This window comes from Xiphophorus hellerii, chromosome 17, assembly GCF_003331165.1.
Source record: "Xiphophorus hellerii strain 12219 chromosome 17, Xiphophorus_hellerii-4.1, whole genome shotgun sequence".
NCBI lineage: Eukaryota > Metazoa > Chordata > Actinopteri > Cyprinodontiformes > Poeciliidae > Xiphophorus > Xiphophorus hellerii.
Genome location: NC_045688.1, coordinates 3,734,201 through 3,751,092, shown reverse-complemented (window position 1 = coordinate 3,751,092; position 16,892 = coordinate 3,734,201). Strand labels below are relative to the sequence as shown.

Below are 16,892 nucleotides of genomic sequence, written 5' to 3'. Positions count from 1 at the left end.
AGCGAAGAGACAAGTTCACACCTCTGTAACGTATACCTAAAACTCAAAGCAATGACTTCAAAAGCCAGAAATGTAGGTAACTAGAACTTAAACCCTAAATGTTGTTTTACTATCACTTGTGTTAAATTTCTGTTGATTTCAATAGACCACATTTCTTGATAAGCGACAAAATGAGTTAATAAAACGAGTTTTCCCGGATCGGTAAATATGTAAAGTTGCACATTATCTTTTATCAAAGCTTTAAAGGACTTAAAACATCTCCAACTGATATCAGTAATAAGAAAATTATTTTTTAAATCGTATATAGTATATTTTGTGGGGGTAAAAAGATATTACATTATGAAAATATATATTTCTGGTACTTTAAGATTAAATTTTTTACGCATGCACAAGAAAATTCAAATATATTTACTAGACTGTTTGGGTAGAACCGGGTCTTGCATTTAGAAACGAGGTGAATTATTAAAAAATCGTGCAGTTTTCGTTTATATATTTTTTTATTTTCGTTGTGGTGGAACCTTTATGTTCAGCCTCCGTTCATACCGGAAGGTGAACACGTTTCTAGCGTCATTTCCGCCTGTGCTAGAATGCGGTTTTGTTGCATATTATGTGCACTAAACGCTTAAATGGCCCATCAAATGGGTTTGGAAACGAGTAGTTTAAGTAGAATAGACGTCTAGAGAGTCCCACACTAATCTAAAACCTGTTCCCGGAATACTATGTTCAAAAAGATGACTGAATTTGGACCAGATTCCGGAGGGCGCGTTAAGGTAAAGATAAAGAATGTTTCAGATTAATTCAAATCTGATATATCAACAGTTTGGGTTTTCTGTTCGATAAAAATATAGTCACTTGGTTCCTTTTTTGACACTTCTAACCCTCGCAGTGTTCTTGAGAAGTGATCTGTATAAATTGTCCATACTCAACTTTTATGGTGTTTTCCTTGCAGGGAGTGACAATAGTGAAGCCCATTGTGTTTGGAAATGTTGCCCGTTACTTTGGAAAGAAGAGAGAGGAGGATGGACACACACATCAGTGGTCTGTCTATGTGAAACCCTACAGAAATGAGGTGTGGGATCTTTAGAAAAGAAATGTCCTAAAATAGTGGTATTTATTGACGTAAAATTAAGTTTATTGATCTCAACTCTACCAGGATATGTCTGCCTATGTAAAGAAGATCCAGTTCAAGTTACACGAGAGCTATGTAAACCCCTTAAGAGGTAAGACAAAGTTTAAAACTCTTTGGTCAAAAACTTGTACAGTATTTTTTTCCACTATGTGAAGGTCACAACAGAACCTTTTACAAAGATGATAAGTCACCACCGTGCATCAGAAGAGGATGGTGTTTCACGTTGATTCAGCATCCTGATCTCCTTCCATATTTTTACAAGGCACTGCAAGTCTGCTAACGTTGTCCTTCTTATCTCCTCTAGTGGTCACAAAGCCTCCATATGAGATCACAGAGACAGGATGGGGAGAGTTTGAAATCATCATCAAGATCTTCTTTATTGACCCTAATGAGAGACCTGTAAGTAACACATCCAAGCAGGAGGTTGAAATGTTGTTTGGTGTAGGTAATTACTATAAAGTCATACTCAGGGTTCCTAAACAGTCTTGGGGACTTGCTTTTTACATTTCCCAGGCCTCAATAAATATTAAAAATTATAAAATGAAGAATGAAAAAAAGTTCTGTTTTTCCAGGTTTTTTCCCTCTTTTTTCTAATGGGCAAATAAAACCATATAATGTCTAATAAATGGATGTTTTCATGCATGCTTTATCTCAAATGTTTCACATTGCATCTTTATTTTTGCTTTTACTCTACAGCTCCCCCTCTACCCCCTTTTGAACTTGTTGACTAAGCGTGGATTCATTAAGATTTTTGAAAAGGATGGCTATATTAAATACTTGTTTGAACTTTTTTATAGCTTTAAATCCAGGATTAGTTTGGCTCATTGGTTCTTAAACAGAATCTGGTTAAAATTGAACAAAAACTGATTTCAAGGACACAAAGGATGAAAGAATATCTACTTCTAGACTTTATTCCATAAATCATTATCAAAGGTTGTTAATATATACTTGCATCCCTTCTCTCTCCCCACAGTGATCTCCTGCAACCCCACCAAATAAAATCTTACTTTTCTTCTTCTTGCTCCTCCTTCCTTCTTTCCTACTATTCTTCTATACTCCCGCCTTTCTAATATCCTTTTTTTGTGTCATTCTTTGTGACTGCACTTGTATCCTGCACTTTGGACCTGAAAAGTATGAAACTTTTGACATTGAAAGTGTCCATTTTTGTCTGTTTCTGTTTTGTTGCCAAAGGTTACTCTGTACCATCTGCTGAAGCTGTTCCAATCAGATTCCAGCGCCATGCCGAAGAAAACGGTCGTCTCTGAGTTCTATGATGAAATGGTACAACTTATGTTCTTGGGTATCATTGGATTCATATCTGTGTTCCTGCTTATCAATTATTATTATTTTACACTATGTGAATTGCAGATTTTTCAGGATCCAACAGCCATGATGCAACAGTTGCTGACCACATCCAGACAACTCACCCTGGGAGCTTATAAGCATGAGACAGAGTGTATGTACTGACATGTTGAATAGTAACAACTCAAGTATGTGTTAGTGTTGTTGTTTAGCCTTATGATCACAGTTTCCAGAGGAAAGTGAAGGGGAAAGTCTACTTCACATTGCAGCAGTCTTTGCCTTTCTGAGCGTGGTCTTTGTTTGTTTTCCTAGTTGGCGAACTGGAACAAAGGACAAAGGAGAAATTGGAAGCAGCAAAGAAAAGAACGAGCCAAGAAATCACTGAGCTTAAAGATAGGCTGAAAGCCAGCAGGGAAAACATCAATCACCTGAAGGGAGAGATCAGGAAGCTTGAGGAGGACGGAGATCATAAGGAGCACTGAACGGTGCTCCAAAACGGACAGGAATGGTTTGTATCAGCCCTCTTCTCTGAATCGAGCCTTGTTTTGGAGACGCATCATCTTGGATGTGAATCCCATCTTTTTGTGTCCCCTTTTTTTTTCTCTTTTCACCTACGGGGACAGACTTCACTTTGCTTAAAATAAACAAACAAAAGCCTTCAGCTTGACAGCTCAAGTACATTCTCCAAAACATCTGAACGTTGGTGCTTTTGATTTATTTCCATCTCTGGAATAAAAATGTGTAGAATTGTTTGTAGCTTAGTCAAGAAGTTTTGTGTGATTTTTGGAGCCTTTTTTTATGCACAGATATTACTGGATGATATTTGTGCATAAAACTCACAAACCTATGAGTTGCTTTTCTTTTCTGTTTTTTTTTTTTTGTACTAGTATGACGTTTTTATATAAAAAACTCTGGTAACAACAATACTTTTGTGTTTTTTTTAATCTGTTAAATAGAATTAATATTTCATGAGGTGAAAAATGTATCTTACATTTAGCCTCGCTAATATCTGAGGTGACCTAGCGGGGTCATGCCATCTTAAATCAGTATTTAGGAGACAATTTAATTTGTAAGTTTAGTAAATACATTATGCAACAATGTAATTCTTTGTTGTAAAAACGCATTAAAATAATGGTTAATAACAGATTTCAAAAGAGCAAGTGAAGTTGAAGTCCTGACATCTAGAGTGGAAGTGACCTCCCAGTGAAAGGTTCAAGCTTTGTGGACAGAAACGGACATTTTCCCATTGATGTGGGTTGAAGATCCATAATATACCAGAAGCTTTAATATAATTAGCTTGGGAACCTTTGCATTTATGTCAGTCAAATGGGAGTGATTAAATTTCCTTCTTCTGTTTTAGTTAGATCTTTTCAGAATACCAATGTTATTTCAGTTCTCAAAAATACACGAGGTAGGTTTTATCGCGGTTTAACCGAAATTTCTTGACGTCCAAAGTGAAACGTCACTATCACTTCATGATTAACATGAAATGTCCGTTTAAACAATTCCTTATCGGAATGTTAAAACTTTTCGGGAGGGTGTTAAAGAATTCAGATTTCCGGACGTCCGTGAATGCTCCTGACAGGAAGTTCAGTAACAGTTTTTTTTTCTCCTGTCCGGACATTGAACTAGTGTTGCATGTAAAACTTTGCTTCGGTCTAATATGAAAACGTGAAAGCACGTCCAGTGTTAGAATGGAAACCGGGTTTTTAAAATATATGCAAATATTTGTTTACAACCGTAAATTTAACCACGCGAGTTCCCCGCGGAAATTCGTAAATCTTGTTGGACTAAATTGTCTTCAGGTGTCCCTCAGGTGGAGTACCTCTGGGTAAGTTGGATTTCTGCTGCATTTACAGTATGTCTGTATTTATGGGCTAATTCCTGGCTCTACGGTTCATTGTTGTGGTTTTGTTTTTATTAGTGTTTTATTGAATTGAGCTGTCAGGACTAAGCATACTTTGACGTCACACACTTCGTACAAAGAAAGTAGCAACTGGATGTGTGATCAGCTGACATTGGATTAGTACATCTTATATTTATTTAAAGATTTTATATATTTCTCTAAAACGACTTTGCTTTACAGTGTTTTTGCTGGTGTCAGACATTTGAAGGAGAGAAAAATACATTTATTTAAACTCTTTTTATGCCGCGTCTTGGCCAGTTGCATACACAATGATGAGAATTACTAAATCCTGATTACACTGATCTTTATGTCCAGTTTTAATTTGTCATTCTTTAGTCGGGGAAAGAAACCCAGTTTAGTGTGGTACTATTGGCCATATTTACCCTGAGTTCAAGTCGAGCCTTGCTGCATATAGTTAAAATCTGATTTTTAGTATAAATATACCCAAGTGTGTCCAAACTTTGTTGATGTTTCTATATTTCCATATAAGCTTTATTTTCATGCTCAGGCTTGCAAGACTCACCCATATTTTCCAATTACATTGATAGTCATTAAGTCCCGTCACTTCAATTCTTGTTTTGTGAAAAGACTTGAGGTGTTTGTTCTTGAGTGCAATGGCAAACTGTAATCTGGCTTTGTTATTGTTGGAGTAATTGTTTCTTCTCAGACTAACACATCCCATTTTGTTAGGGGACGTGTTTCACTGTAAGGATATTGTCTCCAGCAGAGTTGATGTGCTCATTTTGGACATTTTACCATCAGACATCAACTTGTCCTAGTTTTTCCCTCTTGATAATTGTCTGTTTTCTTTTTGTCTATTCTTGATGACACACAAGGCATCAGTGTGTCTGAGGCGTTTCCTTTAAATATACAAAGTTAACTTAAACGCAAGGCAAGTTTATTGGTGCAGCACATTTCATCAACTCAACACTCTACATGATGAAAACATTACACTGCAGTACAGTAATGAAAAGTTAGAACACAAACTGCAATTAATAATGTTTCAGATGTTATTAATTGAAGGCATTTTTTTTTAGCTTTAAGGGACTTTGTGTTTGAGTATATTAGAATTTTTTTTGTAAGTTTGCTACAGATGTAGAGCATTAAATCAGCAAGGAGTTTAAATGTTGGTGATCCTCCCGACCTTAAGCCCAGTGGGTTTGTTTCATACAATGTTAGACAGAGAAACTAAAATGTTTCGGTGTATTTTTGAAGTACATGTGTATGGATACATACATAGCACAATGGAGTTAACACTTAGCTGTTTAACTTTAACATGCATGTGTTTTTTTCATATGTAAATGGCAAATACAAAAGAGGACGTGATTTTTCTACACAAACATGTTTTAAATTTGATATTATATTGCTTTGGCAACGTCTAAACCAACATATATATATTTATTTATATTTTTTTGAGTCCAGTGGGACAGAAAACAGAGATGTGATTCAGTGGCTCCTTTAATAAACCTCCTGCGGGCTTCAGTGAGTTTACACGGTAGTCACGTGACCGCAGCTTTACCGCCGACGTCACAGAAACGGAGCTGGTACCGAGTCGTTATCCAACCGCGACACCTAATGCACCAGAACTCGGCCCGCCATCGTAGAGAAGCGCCTTCCTGGTCTTCCGCCTCCTTCATGTTAGTCTTTGCCCGTCGGCGCGGCGGTAACGTAACCTGCGGGCGCCGAATGACGCCACCAACTCCCGGTGAAACGGCGTAAACAGACATGGCTGCCCGGTAGAGGAGCAGCTGGGGTTGTTCTGGTTGAGCTTTTTGTTCAGGTACGTTTTCCGGACGAAGGGGTTTTGTAGTCCGTTGCGAAGCCTGAGGAGATGCTGGCATTTAAATGATGTGCGGCGAGCGCTTTGTTTTGTCGGGTATCTAAAACCTTTTATTTTATTTTATTTTATTTTATTTTATTTTTTAATAAAATAAAATATTTTATTAAAAAATAAATATTTTTTTAATATTTATTTTACTGCTGGTATGAGACGAGCAGTTTAAATATATTCATCAATAAATAAGTTGTGAATTTTTGCAAGTGTTGATGTGTGCACGCCTAACAGGCTAAAATGTGGAAACTGATGACACCAGTTTCCTAAGTGTTCCTCTTCTGACACTTGTCTGGTTAATGAGTGGAGTTTTAAGAGTGTTTTGAGTTTCTTGTTTACTTGACCACATCTGTCTGACCGCACAGGTCACTCACCCACAAGGCACCATTGTTTTCCCACAGTCTGTGTACAGTCCATTCATGAGGCTGAGTGCATCAGCAGGATGCTGTAGCCTAAAGGCTTGGAGAGGGAAAGTGTTGCTGAGGCTTTGGTTGCCTTTCCTGTGTTCATATGTCTCCACATAGCGTACTTCTGTTCAGCATATAGTGTCTCTTCTCTAATGCAACATGGGTGTTTCCTTTTCAGTTGTAAGGGTGTGTAGAAAACACTGAGTGGTGTATTGGGGAGTGTAGGAAATAACATGAGAGGCTTTGATTAGATCTGCTTGGGCGTTCACTCAAAATGAGCAACTCATTCAAAATGTTGTCACGCTTTTCCTGAAGTTTTGAGTGCATTTAGTCTAGTCCAGAGCTGTGCAGGTAGCTTCCAAAAGTACTTCTAGAAGTCAATTACAAATACAAATACAATATTTAATGCATTTTATTTGGATTTTAAGTTATGTATCAACATTAAATTGTGCATAATGTAGAAATTGTTGAAATTATTGTTGAGCTGTATTTTTTCCTCCTGAGTCAATACTGTGTTGAAGCACATTTCACATCACAAGCATATTTTTTGAATGTCTCCATCAGCTTTGCCTGTCTGGAGAGGGAAGTTTGTTTCTTTGCAACATGGGTCCAGATTAAAAGTCATGGATCAACACAAAATTATGCAAAATGTTACAGTGGTAGGAAAGCGATGCATGCAAGATATTGATCAAAATTTGCAGATGCCTTTTTACAAAACAGTTTTATTTCAGTCAGATTTGACGGACAGCATCAATGAACATCACATTTTATTTTTTATTTTTATAAATATGAACTTGATCCAAGTCTAGACTTTGACTGGTTCCATCTAACACATGCATCTGGTCTGATCTAAAGCTTTCAGGTTTATGCATTGGGTTGTTTCCTTACTGGAGGACAAATCTCTGTTTGTCTGAAGTATTTTTCTCCAGAATTTCTTTGTGTCCGACATTTGCAGACGAGTTACTGACCAGCCACCGTTGCAAAATATCACCAACTGTCAAAGCTATTAGGTAATTCATTGCTTCTTCAATTTCTGCTCCCAACTTCGGCGTCGGTACAGATTTAACAGTTGAGGCAGATGTCGACTTTTAACACAGGTAGGTTTCTGAATTTGAGTGGAAGTAGTTAAGTGGTCTCACCAACTAGCAGGTTTCATTTGGATACTGAACTGGTAGTAAAACACATGCAAAGTATTACAGCTTAACTGTCAACTGTAGGTAAATGAGTCAGCGGCGTGAAGGTGGAGTAATGTAATTGTCTGTGTGCTGTTACAGATGTGTTGCTGGTAGAAACATGGAGAAACCAAGATCCTCAGACAGAGCAGAGCTGGAAGAGACAACAGGCCTGGTGGAGGTAACCATCAACACTTTTAATCCTGAACAAACATGCATGTCAGGATGAGTTTCTGCTGACTTTGGTGCCAAGTTCTCAACACTTAAATACTTTTTAAATTGCTCTTTGTATTTTTATTTTTATTAAGGATGGTGATTTGCCTCAAGGTGCTGAAGGTGGAAAGGTGGATCCTCGAACCCTGAGGAAGAGCAGCTCCTCCCGCTCTTCCCGTAAGAGTTTCCGTCTGGACTACCGACTGGAGGTAACGACCCTCCTCCTTCTGTTCACCAACTCGGAACATTCAAGTCTCTTCAGAGTTCACATAAATGTCATGCTGTATCTCAGGTGTGTTTATTTTTGAATGCAGGAGGAGGTGACGAAGTCCTGTCGGGATAAACATGGTCGCTGGACAAACCCCTGGCCAACGTGGCGCTTTCCATCGTACTCTATGCTGTTCAGATTTCTGGTGCTGGATAAAAATCACAGCAATGTGCCAACAAGCAAAGAGGTGGGAAACCACTTGCATGTTAAACCCTGCAAGTCACTTTATTTTACTGTAGATAATTCAGAAATAAAAAAACAACAACAATGTTTTATCAGTGGACTAGAGAAAGAAGAACCAAGTTTGCGGTGCTTACATTTATGGAGTCAGCTTACCGCTCTGCTCTTAATTAGTATCGCAAGCTCATCTTTCACAGCCCTGAGCTAACATGCTGTTATTTATAGCTGCCTCTGGAAACTTTGCTGCTTTCATTGAGGGATTATCGGGCCTTAAAGGCTGCTTTCACTCAGCAACACATTGAATTCTTTATTTGCACCAGTTGTTTGTATGTTTTCTATTTATTGAACTTTATGTGATAACTTAAGAGCACACAATTGTGAAGTTGTAGAAAAAATGATTGGTCTTATGAAAACCTGAAAAGTGTGGCATCCATTTGTATTCAACTCAGCTGAGGCAAAACTTTAAAGCAACTTTTAGCTACAAGGTCATTGTCCTCTGCAGCCTCTGATAGGTTTTCTTAACAGACTCCCTAGTATCTAGCTGTTAACACTTACAAATACAAAAATATATAGTTGAAAGATGTGTGTTTAAAATAATTTTTGGTTTTTTTGTAGTCAGTCTAAGTTTCTTCTGTCCTCCCTGCTGTTCCCACAGGTCCTGGACAGTGAACTCCCAGTATTGGAGCCCTACTTTGTCCAGAATCCAGAAGCGTTGGACTCTCATGCTGGTATGAGGGTAACCTGGCTGGGCCACGCCACAGTTCTGGTCGAAATGGAGGGGGTCAACATTCTGACTGACCCCATTTTCAGCCAGAGAGCATCATTTCTTCAGTTCATGGGGCCCAAACGATACAGAGGACCCCCCTGCACAGTGGAGCAGGTTTGAAGATCTTTCATTTCTCGCTTTTACTTTGTGAACAAACAGAATCCTTTGAATCAAACTTTGCTTTATTCAGCCCCCTCCTCTCCTACAAACAGCTGCCGAGGATAGATGCCGTCCTCATCAGCCACTCTCATTACGATCACCTGGATGCTGGATCTGTTGCCAGCCTTAATACACGCTTTGGAGGGGAGCTACGCTGGTATGTGTCCCAAATGGTTTTCCCCCCACCTTCCACGGTGTTCCTGTAAAATAAGATTCATGTTTTATCAGGTTCGTGCCCCTGGGATTGATGGACTGGCTGGCCAAGATGGGCTGTGAGAACGTGATGGAGCTGGACTGGTGGGAGGAAAACTGCGTCCCGAGTCACGACAACGTCACGTTTGTCTGCACGCCCTCTCAGCACTGGAGCAAACGGACAGCGTGGGATGATAACAGGGTACTTGATAGTAAATGTTGTAGTGTGTGGGGACTATCATCAGTTCGGTTTTATAAACCACGCTGATGATCTGAGTGCTGTGATGTCATCGTTGGACAAATGAGCAGAAATGTGTGATAGAAGCACTTTATTGAAGAGTCTGCAGCCCAACATTTTTCAATGGAGAAGAAAGATTAAACAAAAAGGGCAAAACTCCTTCTCTCCATGAAAATCTTTCTTTCATTTTCTGCTGCACTAAAAACGGTCAGAATTGAAGCCATTTAACTATTTGTTTCTTTTCAGTCTTTATGGAGTAGCTGGTCTGTTTTGGGTCCCAACCATCGATTCTTCTTCGCCGGCGACACAGGCTACTGTCCGTCCTTCCAGGAGATCGGACGCCGCTTTGGGCCATTCGACCTCGCAGCAATCCCAATTGGAGCGTACCTGCCCAGGTAGAGTAGCACATCCTCCCACGCAGCAGATCAGGCACAAAGAGTTTCAGGTCTTAATGCACTTCTGGGGCATACTAATGCGTTTCATGGTCAATCAATCAAATTTTATTTGTATAGCACATTTCAGCAGCAAGGCATTTCAAAGTGCTTTACATCATTACAAACACAGAAACACAAAGTCATAGAATCAACAATCAAAACAAAGCATTAAGTCAAGTTCCATCATTAAATGTGTAATTGATTACATTTCAAATACAATCCCAAACAGGTGGGTTTTTAGTTCAGATTTAAAGGAAGTCAGTGTTTCAGCTGTTTTACAGTTTTCTGGAAGTTTGTTCCAAATTTGTGGTGCATAGATGCTGAAAGCTGCTTCTCCTCGTTTGGTTCTGGTTCTGGGGATGCAGAGCAGAACCAGAACCGGAAGACCTGAGAGGTCTGGAAGGTTGATACAACAACAGCAGATCTTTAATGTATTGTGGTGCTAAGCCGTTCAGTGATTTATAAACTAACAACAGTATTTTAAAGTTTATTCTTTGAGCTACAGGGAGCCAGTGGAGGGACTTTAAAACTGGTGTTATGTGATCTATCTTCCTGGTTTTAGTGAGAACGTGAGCAGCAGGGTTCTGGATCAGCTGCAGCTGTTTGATTTGTTGGACAGACCTGTGAAGATGCTGCTGCAATAATCAATACGACTGAAGATGAACGCATGGATGATAGAAGTTATTTAATATGTGCAAAGGCAGACAAATACAAATGTAAAGCCAGTACTACTTGGTTTAAGGTCTCCTTTCGTACACATACATACAAAACTATCTTAATGTTCAGTTTCAGCATTTTAATGAGCATTAAGCAGGACGTCTGTCAATTCCTGTTGGGTTCTCAGGGATGTGATGAAGGGACAGCATGTGGATCCAGAGGAGGCTGTTCAGATTCATCAGGACCTTCAGGCCAAACAGTCTGTAGCCATACACTGGGGGACCTTCGCCCTCGCCTATGAGGTAAGACATTAGAAAAGAGTCAGCAGCAGTCACTACATGTAATGTCTTCAGTTAAAATAGACGCAGTCTACGTTTATACAGTGTCAACACAATTTAAGAGTAAATTAAATGTCAACCATTTGTTAGGACGGTAGAAATTGGTCTTGGTGAGGAAGTCTAGACTTAAATTATATAACCAGTTGTTCTACCTCGTACTACACCCAAAAAGAAAATGGCAGGGTTAAGAAAACAATATTTACATATTATTTAAGACTTAAAAATACTATTTCTTTCTACACTATGTGGGAACCCTTTAACTGACCAGTGTTTATTATAAAACCATAACTTTCTATCTTCTTAAACTCAAGTCCTTCCTCCATTTCAGGGGAAATGGAGGAAGGACTTGAGTTTAAGATTACAGTGCAGCACTAGTGACCTTACTGTGTAGAACAAATACTATAATTTCCAGACTGTTAAGTGAACTGGAATATAGAAAAAGTTGCTATGGTCTTAAAATGGCTGTTAGTTTCTTGTGGCTTTTTCTCCGTGTAAAATATTCACATTCTGATCCTCAGTGGTGCTGCTGTTTAGTCTAGAGTTCACTTTAAGACTTTGAGCTCAAATGAGATATAGTATGACGTCACAAATGAGGCCAACTGAGTTAAATACTAGACATTTAGATAAATGAGACAGGAACATCAGGCAGTGTTGTTACATGATCATAAACCTCAGTAAGCTTTGTGACTCAGCTGAGCTCTGTAAGCCAGTAATCCTGATCTTTACCTCAGGTTGTCCTATTGCAGGTTCAGATAAATTAGTTAACTCACACAACAGGACCAGGTAAAGGATTTTTTTGGCCTCTTTCCTACACTGACTATTTTATTTTTCTATAAATGGCATCGTATGCTTCTCTCCTACAGCTTTCAACGATTAATTGGTTGAAGTTAAATTCCAGCTAAACTGGGGTTCTATTAAAATTTCAGACTTTTCCAGATCCTTATTTTCATCTGTTTAAAAATCTATTAATCTAATATTAATCATTAATTTTTGGCAGATATTTGGTCTATTTACTGAAATTTTACTAGTCAGTATTAAACACTGGTCAGTTATTAAAGGGCTCCCACAGAGTGTAGAAAGAAGACTTATATTGTTTTCTTAAGTGCCTGGTTTTTGCAGTTCATGGTAAATTTTTCTTACATATACAAACCTTGCCAATTTTTTTCTCTGTATATTATGAGGTTGGACAACTGGTAATATAATTTAAGTTTAGACTTCCTCACCTCGTCTCTCCTCCTTGCAGTACTACCTGGAGCCGCCGGTCCGTCTCAGAGAGGCCCTGGAGCAGAGGGGACTGAAACCAGAATCCTTCTTCACTTTGCATCACGGGGAGTCCCGGCTCATCGCCACACAAGACAGAGACGTCTTCGATTGATGTCTGCAAAAACAAACAGTGCTCCGTATTGATTTCATTAAAAGACTGAAGATTTGAGCTCAGCCTAAGTAAAAATGAATGTTTTATGGTGCAGACATTAACTGTTTGGCATCTCACAGCTGCAGGAGTTGTAAATACAATAGTTTGTACAAGGATCACACTCTGATCTAAGGTTATTCACAATATTTGTCAAAAAAAAAAAAGAATCCAGTCTTAAGATTTATTGCAGACATGACAGGAAGAGATGACTTACATGCTGATTTTCTTAGACCTGAGGCTTCAGGGGGCGTGCACACTGCCTCAGAACCCTTTGAACCCTGAGGAGGAAAAATAAAGAGTTCAGAGCAGAAAAAGTTTCACAGGTCAGGAGTTAAAGTTAAAACACATCTCTTCTCTCTAAGAAGCTAGGTTTTTCAGATTGTGTTGGTTTAAAACTCTAGCTTCACCTTGCAACTTCAGACTCCTACATAAAGAATGTTATTCTTTGAGATGAGTGCTGCCATATAGGAGTTTTTTTGTTGTTTTTTTTTCTGAATGTGCTACAGCCAATCCAGAACTGCCACCTGTGATGTTTACTATCAACTGCAATGTCCTGATAGACTTTTTGTAAAAAACATGCTGATGTTGAGCTGGGCTCAACTGGAAAATGCTTTTGTTGCAGCTTCAGCTATTTTTTTTTCTTTTTTTGTGCTGTGAAAACATCAAAGCTGCATATCCTCTCACTAAGAGACAATGAAGGACGGTCCGAAGAGCCCTTCTCTACAAACTTTTACTTCACTGTCCTCATGTGGCTGTATAAAGACTACAAGTGCACGGCATTTAATACTGCAAAGATTTGTCAGATTTATGCGATTATTTCTTTTCAGGTAATTTTTCCTACATCTCTAGTTAGACTATGCTGAATTACTTTCAACAGGTCTGTAGTTTGATTAAAAAAACCATTTCTGCCTGAAATAAATAGACTGCCAAAAACCTAAAACACAAAGTTGTAAAATCTGGACTCCTTAAAAAAACAGTCTCAAATTTGTGAAAGCTTTAACCTGTTTTAATTATGAAACTGAAATTCAAAAGTAAATGTGTTTCTCTTTTTTTAGTTCAATAATTCTTCTTAGTTACAAATAATAGTATTTCTCTAGGAAACAGACCTTTGGGTCTTCAATTGCAGAAAACATGGGATTTCAAAAATAAACTCATGAAAGGTCAAAAATAAGCTCATGAAAGTAATCACTGTTGACTCGGTTGAATAACGCTGCGAACGCTGGCCTGCTCGGACGATCAGCGAGTCCTTCAGCAGCTCCTTAGTTTGGTCCTGGGAGTTCACCAGTTTTCCATTAAACACTTCCAAACTTCGTCCTGGTCTTCTGGCTCGGAGAACCAACCACACGATCGAACGCCTTCTCTAAGTTCACAAAACAAATGTAGACCGATTGGGCGAACTCCCATGCACCCCCTGCAGAGGGTGCAGAGCTGGTCCAGTGTTCCATGACCAGGAGGAAAACCACACTGCTTTTTCTAAATCTGAAGTTCGACGATTCGACGGACTCTCCTCTCCAGGATCCCTGAATAGACCTTGCCAGGGAGTCTTGTGACCCCACCTGTAATTGGAGTACACCCTCCAGTTCCAATTTTTGAACAGGGGGACTGGAAGGTGTGTGGAAGATGAAGCCAAATGACACACACTATACTATGATGTCAAAAAAGACAAACATTTCTTTTTCTATACGACGTCATAGTATAGTATGTCATTTTTATGTCTTTTTTGACGTCATAGTATAGTATGTCATTTTTACGTCGTTTTTGACGTCATAGTATAGTATGTCATTTTTACGTCGTTTTTGACGTCATAGTATGTCATTTTTAAGTCGTTTTTGACGTCATAGTATAGTATGTCATTTTTACGTCGTTCTGGAAGTCAGTATGTCATTTTTACGTCTTTTTCGACGTCATAGTATAGTATGTCATTTTTACGTCTTTTTCGGTGTCAGTATATCATGTCATTTTTACGTCGTTCTGGAAGTCATAGTATACTATGTCATTTTTACGTCGTTTTTGACGTCATAGTATAGTATGTCATTTTTAAGTCTTTTTCGACATCATAGTATAGTATGTCATTTTTACGTCTTTTTCGACGTCATAGTATAGTATGTCATTTTTACGTCTTTTTCGACGTCAGTATGTCATTTTTACGTAGTTTTCGACGCCATAGTATAGTATGTCATTTTTACGTCGTTTTTGACGTCATAGTATACTATGTCATTTTTACGTCGTTTTCGAAGTCATAGTATATAGTATGTCAATTTTAAGTCGTTTTCGACGTCATAGTATAACATGTCATTTTTATGTCTTTTTCGACGTCATAGTATAGTATGTCATTTTTAAGTCGTTTTTGACGTCATAGTATAGTATGTCATTTTTAAGCCGTTTTGGACGTCATAGTATAGTATGTCATTTTTAAGTCGTTTTGGACGTCATAGTATAGTATGTCATTTTTAAGTCGTTTTGGACGTCATAGTATAGTATGTCATTTTTACGTCGTTCTGGAAGTCATAGTATGTCATTTTTACGTCTTTTTCGAAGTCATAGCATAGTATGTCATTTTTACGTCTTTTTCGACGTCATAGTATAGTATGTCATTTTTAAGACTTTTTCGACGTCATAGTATAGTATGTCATTTTTAAGACTTTTTCGACGTCATAGTATAGTATGTCATTTTTACGTCGTTTTCGACGTCATAGTATAGTATGTCATTTTTAAGTCATTTTCGACGTCATAGTATAGTACACAGGTGTCAAACTCCAGTCCTCGAGGGCCGCTGTCCTGCAACTTTTAGATGTGCCTCTGCTGCTCCACACCTGAATAGAATAATTAGGTCATTAAGGCTCTGGAGAACTGATCTACACAAGGAGGAGGTAATTAAGCCATTTCATTCCAGTGTTTTGTACCTGTGGCACATCTAAAAACTGCAGGACAGCGGCCCTCGAGGACTGGAGTTTGACACCCCTGGTATAGTATGTCATTTTTACGTCTCTTTCGACGTAAAAATGACATACTATACTATGACGTCGAAAAAGACATAAAAATGACATACTATATACTATGACTTCGAAAACGACTTAAAATTGACATACTATGACTTCGAAAACGACGTAAAAATGACATACCATACTATGACGTCGAAAAAGACAAAAAAATGACATACTATACTATGACTTCCAGAACGACGTAAAAATGACATACTATATACTATGACGTCGAAAACTACTTAAAATTTACATAGCATACTATGACTTCGAAAAAGACATAAAAATGACATACTATACTATGACTTCCAGATCGAAGTAAAAATGACATACTATATACTATGACTTCGAAAACGACGTAAAAATGACATAGTATATACTATGAGGTCGAAAACGACGTAAAAATGACATAATATACTATGGCGTCAAATTACGTAAAAATGACATACTGACGTCGAAAACGACGTAAAAATAACATACTATACTATGGCGTCGAAAACTACGTAAAAATGACATACTGACGTCGAAAACGACGTAAAAATGACATACTATACTATGACTTCGAAAAAGACATAAAATTGACATACTATACTATGGCGTCGAAAACTACGTAAAAATGACATACTGACGTCGAAAACTACGTAAAAATGAAATATACTAAGACTTCCAGAACGACTTAAAAATGACATACTATACTATGACTTCCAGAACGACGTATAACTGACTATACTATGACTTCGAAAAAGACATAAAAATGACATACTATACTATGGCGCCGAAAACTACGTAAAAATGACATACTGACGTCGAAAACGACGTAAAAATGACATGCTATACTATGACACGGAAAAAGACGTAAAAATGACATACTATACTATGACGTCGAAAACGACTTAAAATTGACATTATATACTATGACTTCGAAAACGACTTAAAATTGACATACTATACTATGGCGCCGAAAACTACGTAAAAATAACATACTGACGTCGAAAACGACGTAAAAATGACATAATATACTATGACGTCAAAAACGACGTAAAAATGACATACTATACTATGACTTCGAAAAAGACATAAAAATGACATACTATACTATGACATCCAGAAGGACGTATAACTGACTATACTATGACATCGAAAAAGACGTAGAAATGACATGCTATACTATGTCGAAAACGACTTAGAATTGACATACTATAACGTCAAAAACGACTTAAAATTGACATACTATATACTATGACGTAGAAAAAGTAAAAATGACATGCTATACTATGACGTCGAAAACGACTTAAAATTGACATG

The 16,892-nt window shown here is 38.0% G+C and overlaps 3 protein-coding genes across 8 annotated transcripts in view; 2 read left to right on the top strand and 1 right to left on the bottom strand.

The window, feature by feature from the left end:
• The first annotated feature begins 530 nt into the window (after positions 1-530).
• yeats4 (YEATS domain containing 4) lies at positions 531-3,192 on the top strand. Its single transcript, XM_032590202.1, has 7 exons — positions 531-770; positions 950-1,069; positions 1,154-1,220; positions 1,434-1,528; positions 2,321-2,410; positions 2,498-2,585; positions 2,744-3,192. The coding sequence occupies exons 1-7, from the start codon at positions 720-722 to the stop codon at positions 2,911-2,913; spliced, it is 681 nt and encodes a 226-aa protein (XP_032446093.1). The 5' UTR covers positions 531-719; the 3' UTR covers positions 2,914-3,192.
• An 821-nt stretch (positions 3,193-4,013) lies between these two features.
• Positions 4,014-13,659, top strand: napepld (N-acyl phosphatidylethanolamine phospholipase D). Of its 2 annotated transcripts, none has more exons than XM_032590200.1 (10): positions 4,014-4,262; positions 7,850-7,928; positions 8,056-8,169; positions 8,275-8,415; positions 9,064-9,288; positions 9,387-9,490; positions 9,562-9,727; positions 10,010-10,158; positions 11,042-11,156; positions 12,436-13,659. In XM_032590200.1, the coding sequence occupies exons 1-10, from the start codon at positions 4,126-4,128 to the stop codon at positions 12,565-12,567; spliced, it is 1,362 nt and encodes a 453-aa protein (XP_032446091.1). In that variant the 5' UTR covers positions 4,014-4,125; the 3' UTR covers positions 12,568-13,659. The 2 variants fall into 2 exon arrangements, with proteins under 2 accessions (XP_032446091.1, XP_032446092.1); XM_032590201.1 differs by lacking the exon at positions 4,014-4,262 and adding an exon at positions 5,849-6,117.
• Positions 10,864-16,892, bottom strand: part of gnsa (glucosamine (N-acetyl)-6-sulfatase a) — a 33,773-nt gene continuing 27,744 nt past the window's right edge. For 3 of the 5 annotated variants that reach the window (XM_032590188.1, XM_032590184.1, XM_032590185.1), the window contains 2 exons: positions 12,442-12,884; positions 10,864-11,149 (listed from right to left, as the gene is read on the bottom strand). In XM_032590188.1, the coding sequence (XP_032446079.1) occupies positions 12,833-12,884 (52 nt within the window). In that variant the 3' untranslated portion in view covers positions 10,864-11,149; positions 12,442-12,832. The remainder of the gene's footprint in view (positions 11,150-12,441; positions 12,885-16,892) is intronic. The other 2 variants (XM_032590187.1, XM_032590183.1) reach the window with 1 other exon arrangement.

Excerpts from the sequence above, each read along its gene's own strand:
- napepld (XM_032590200.1), top strand. The coding sequence starts at position 4,126 with ATGGAAACCGGGTTTTTAAAATATATGCAAATATTTGTTTACAACCGT. Across the intron at positions 8,170-8,274 it reads GTCTGGACTACCGACTGGAG|GAGGAGGTGACGAAGTCCTG; the intron begins GTAACGACCCTC and ends TTTTGAATGCAG. Across the intron at positions 11,157-12,435 it reads CCTTCGCCCTCGCCTATGAG|TACTACCTGGAGCCGCCGGT; the intron begins GTAAGACATTAG and ends TCCTCCTTGCAG.
- yeats4 (XM_032590202.1), top strand. The coding sequence starts at position 720 with ATGTTCAAAAAGATGACTGAATTTGGACCAGATTCCGGAGGGCGCGTT. Across the intron at positions 1,221-1,433 it reads CTATGTAAACCCCTTAAGAG|TGGTCACAAAGCCTCCATAT; the intron begins GTAAGACAAAGT and ends TATCTCCTCTAG. Across the intron at positions 1,529-2,320 it reads TTGACCCTAATGAGAGACCT|GTTACTCTGTACCATCTGCT; the intron begins GTAAGTAACACA and ends TTGTTGCCAAAG.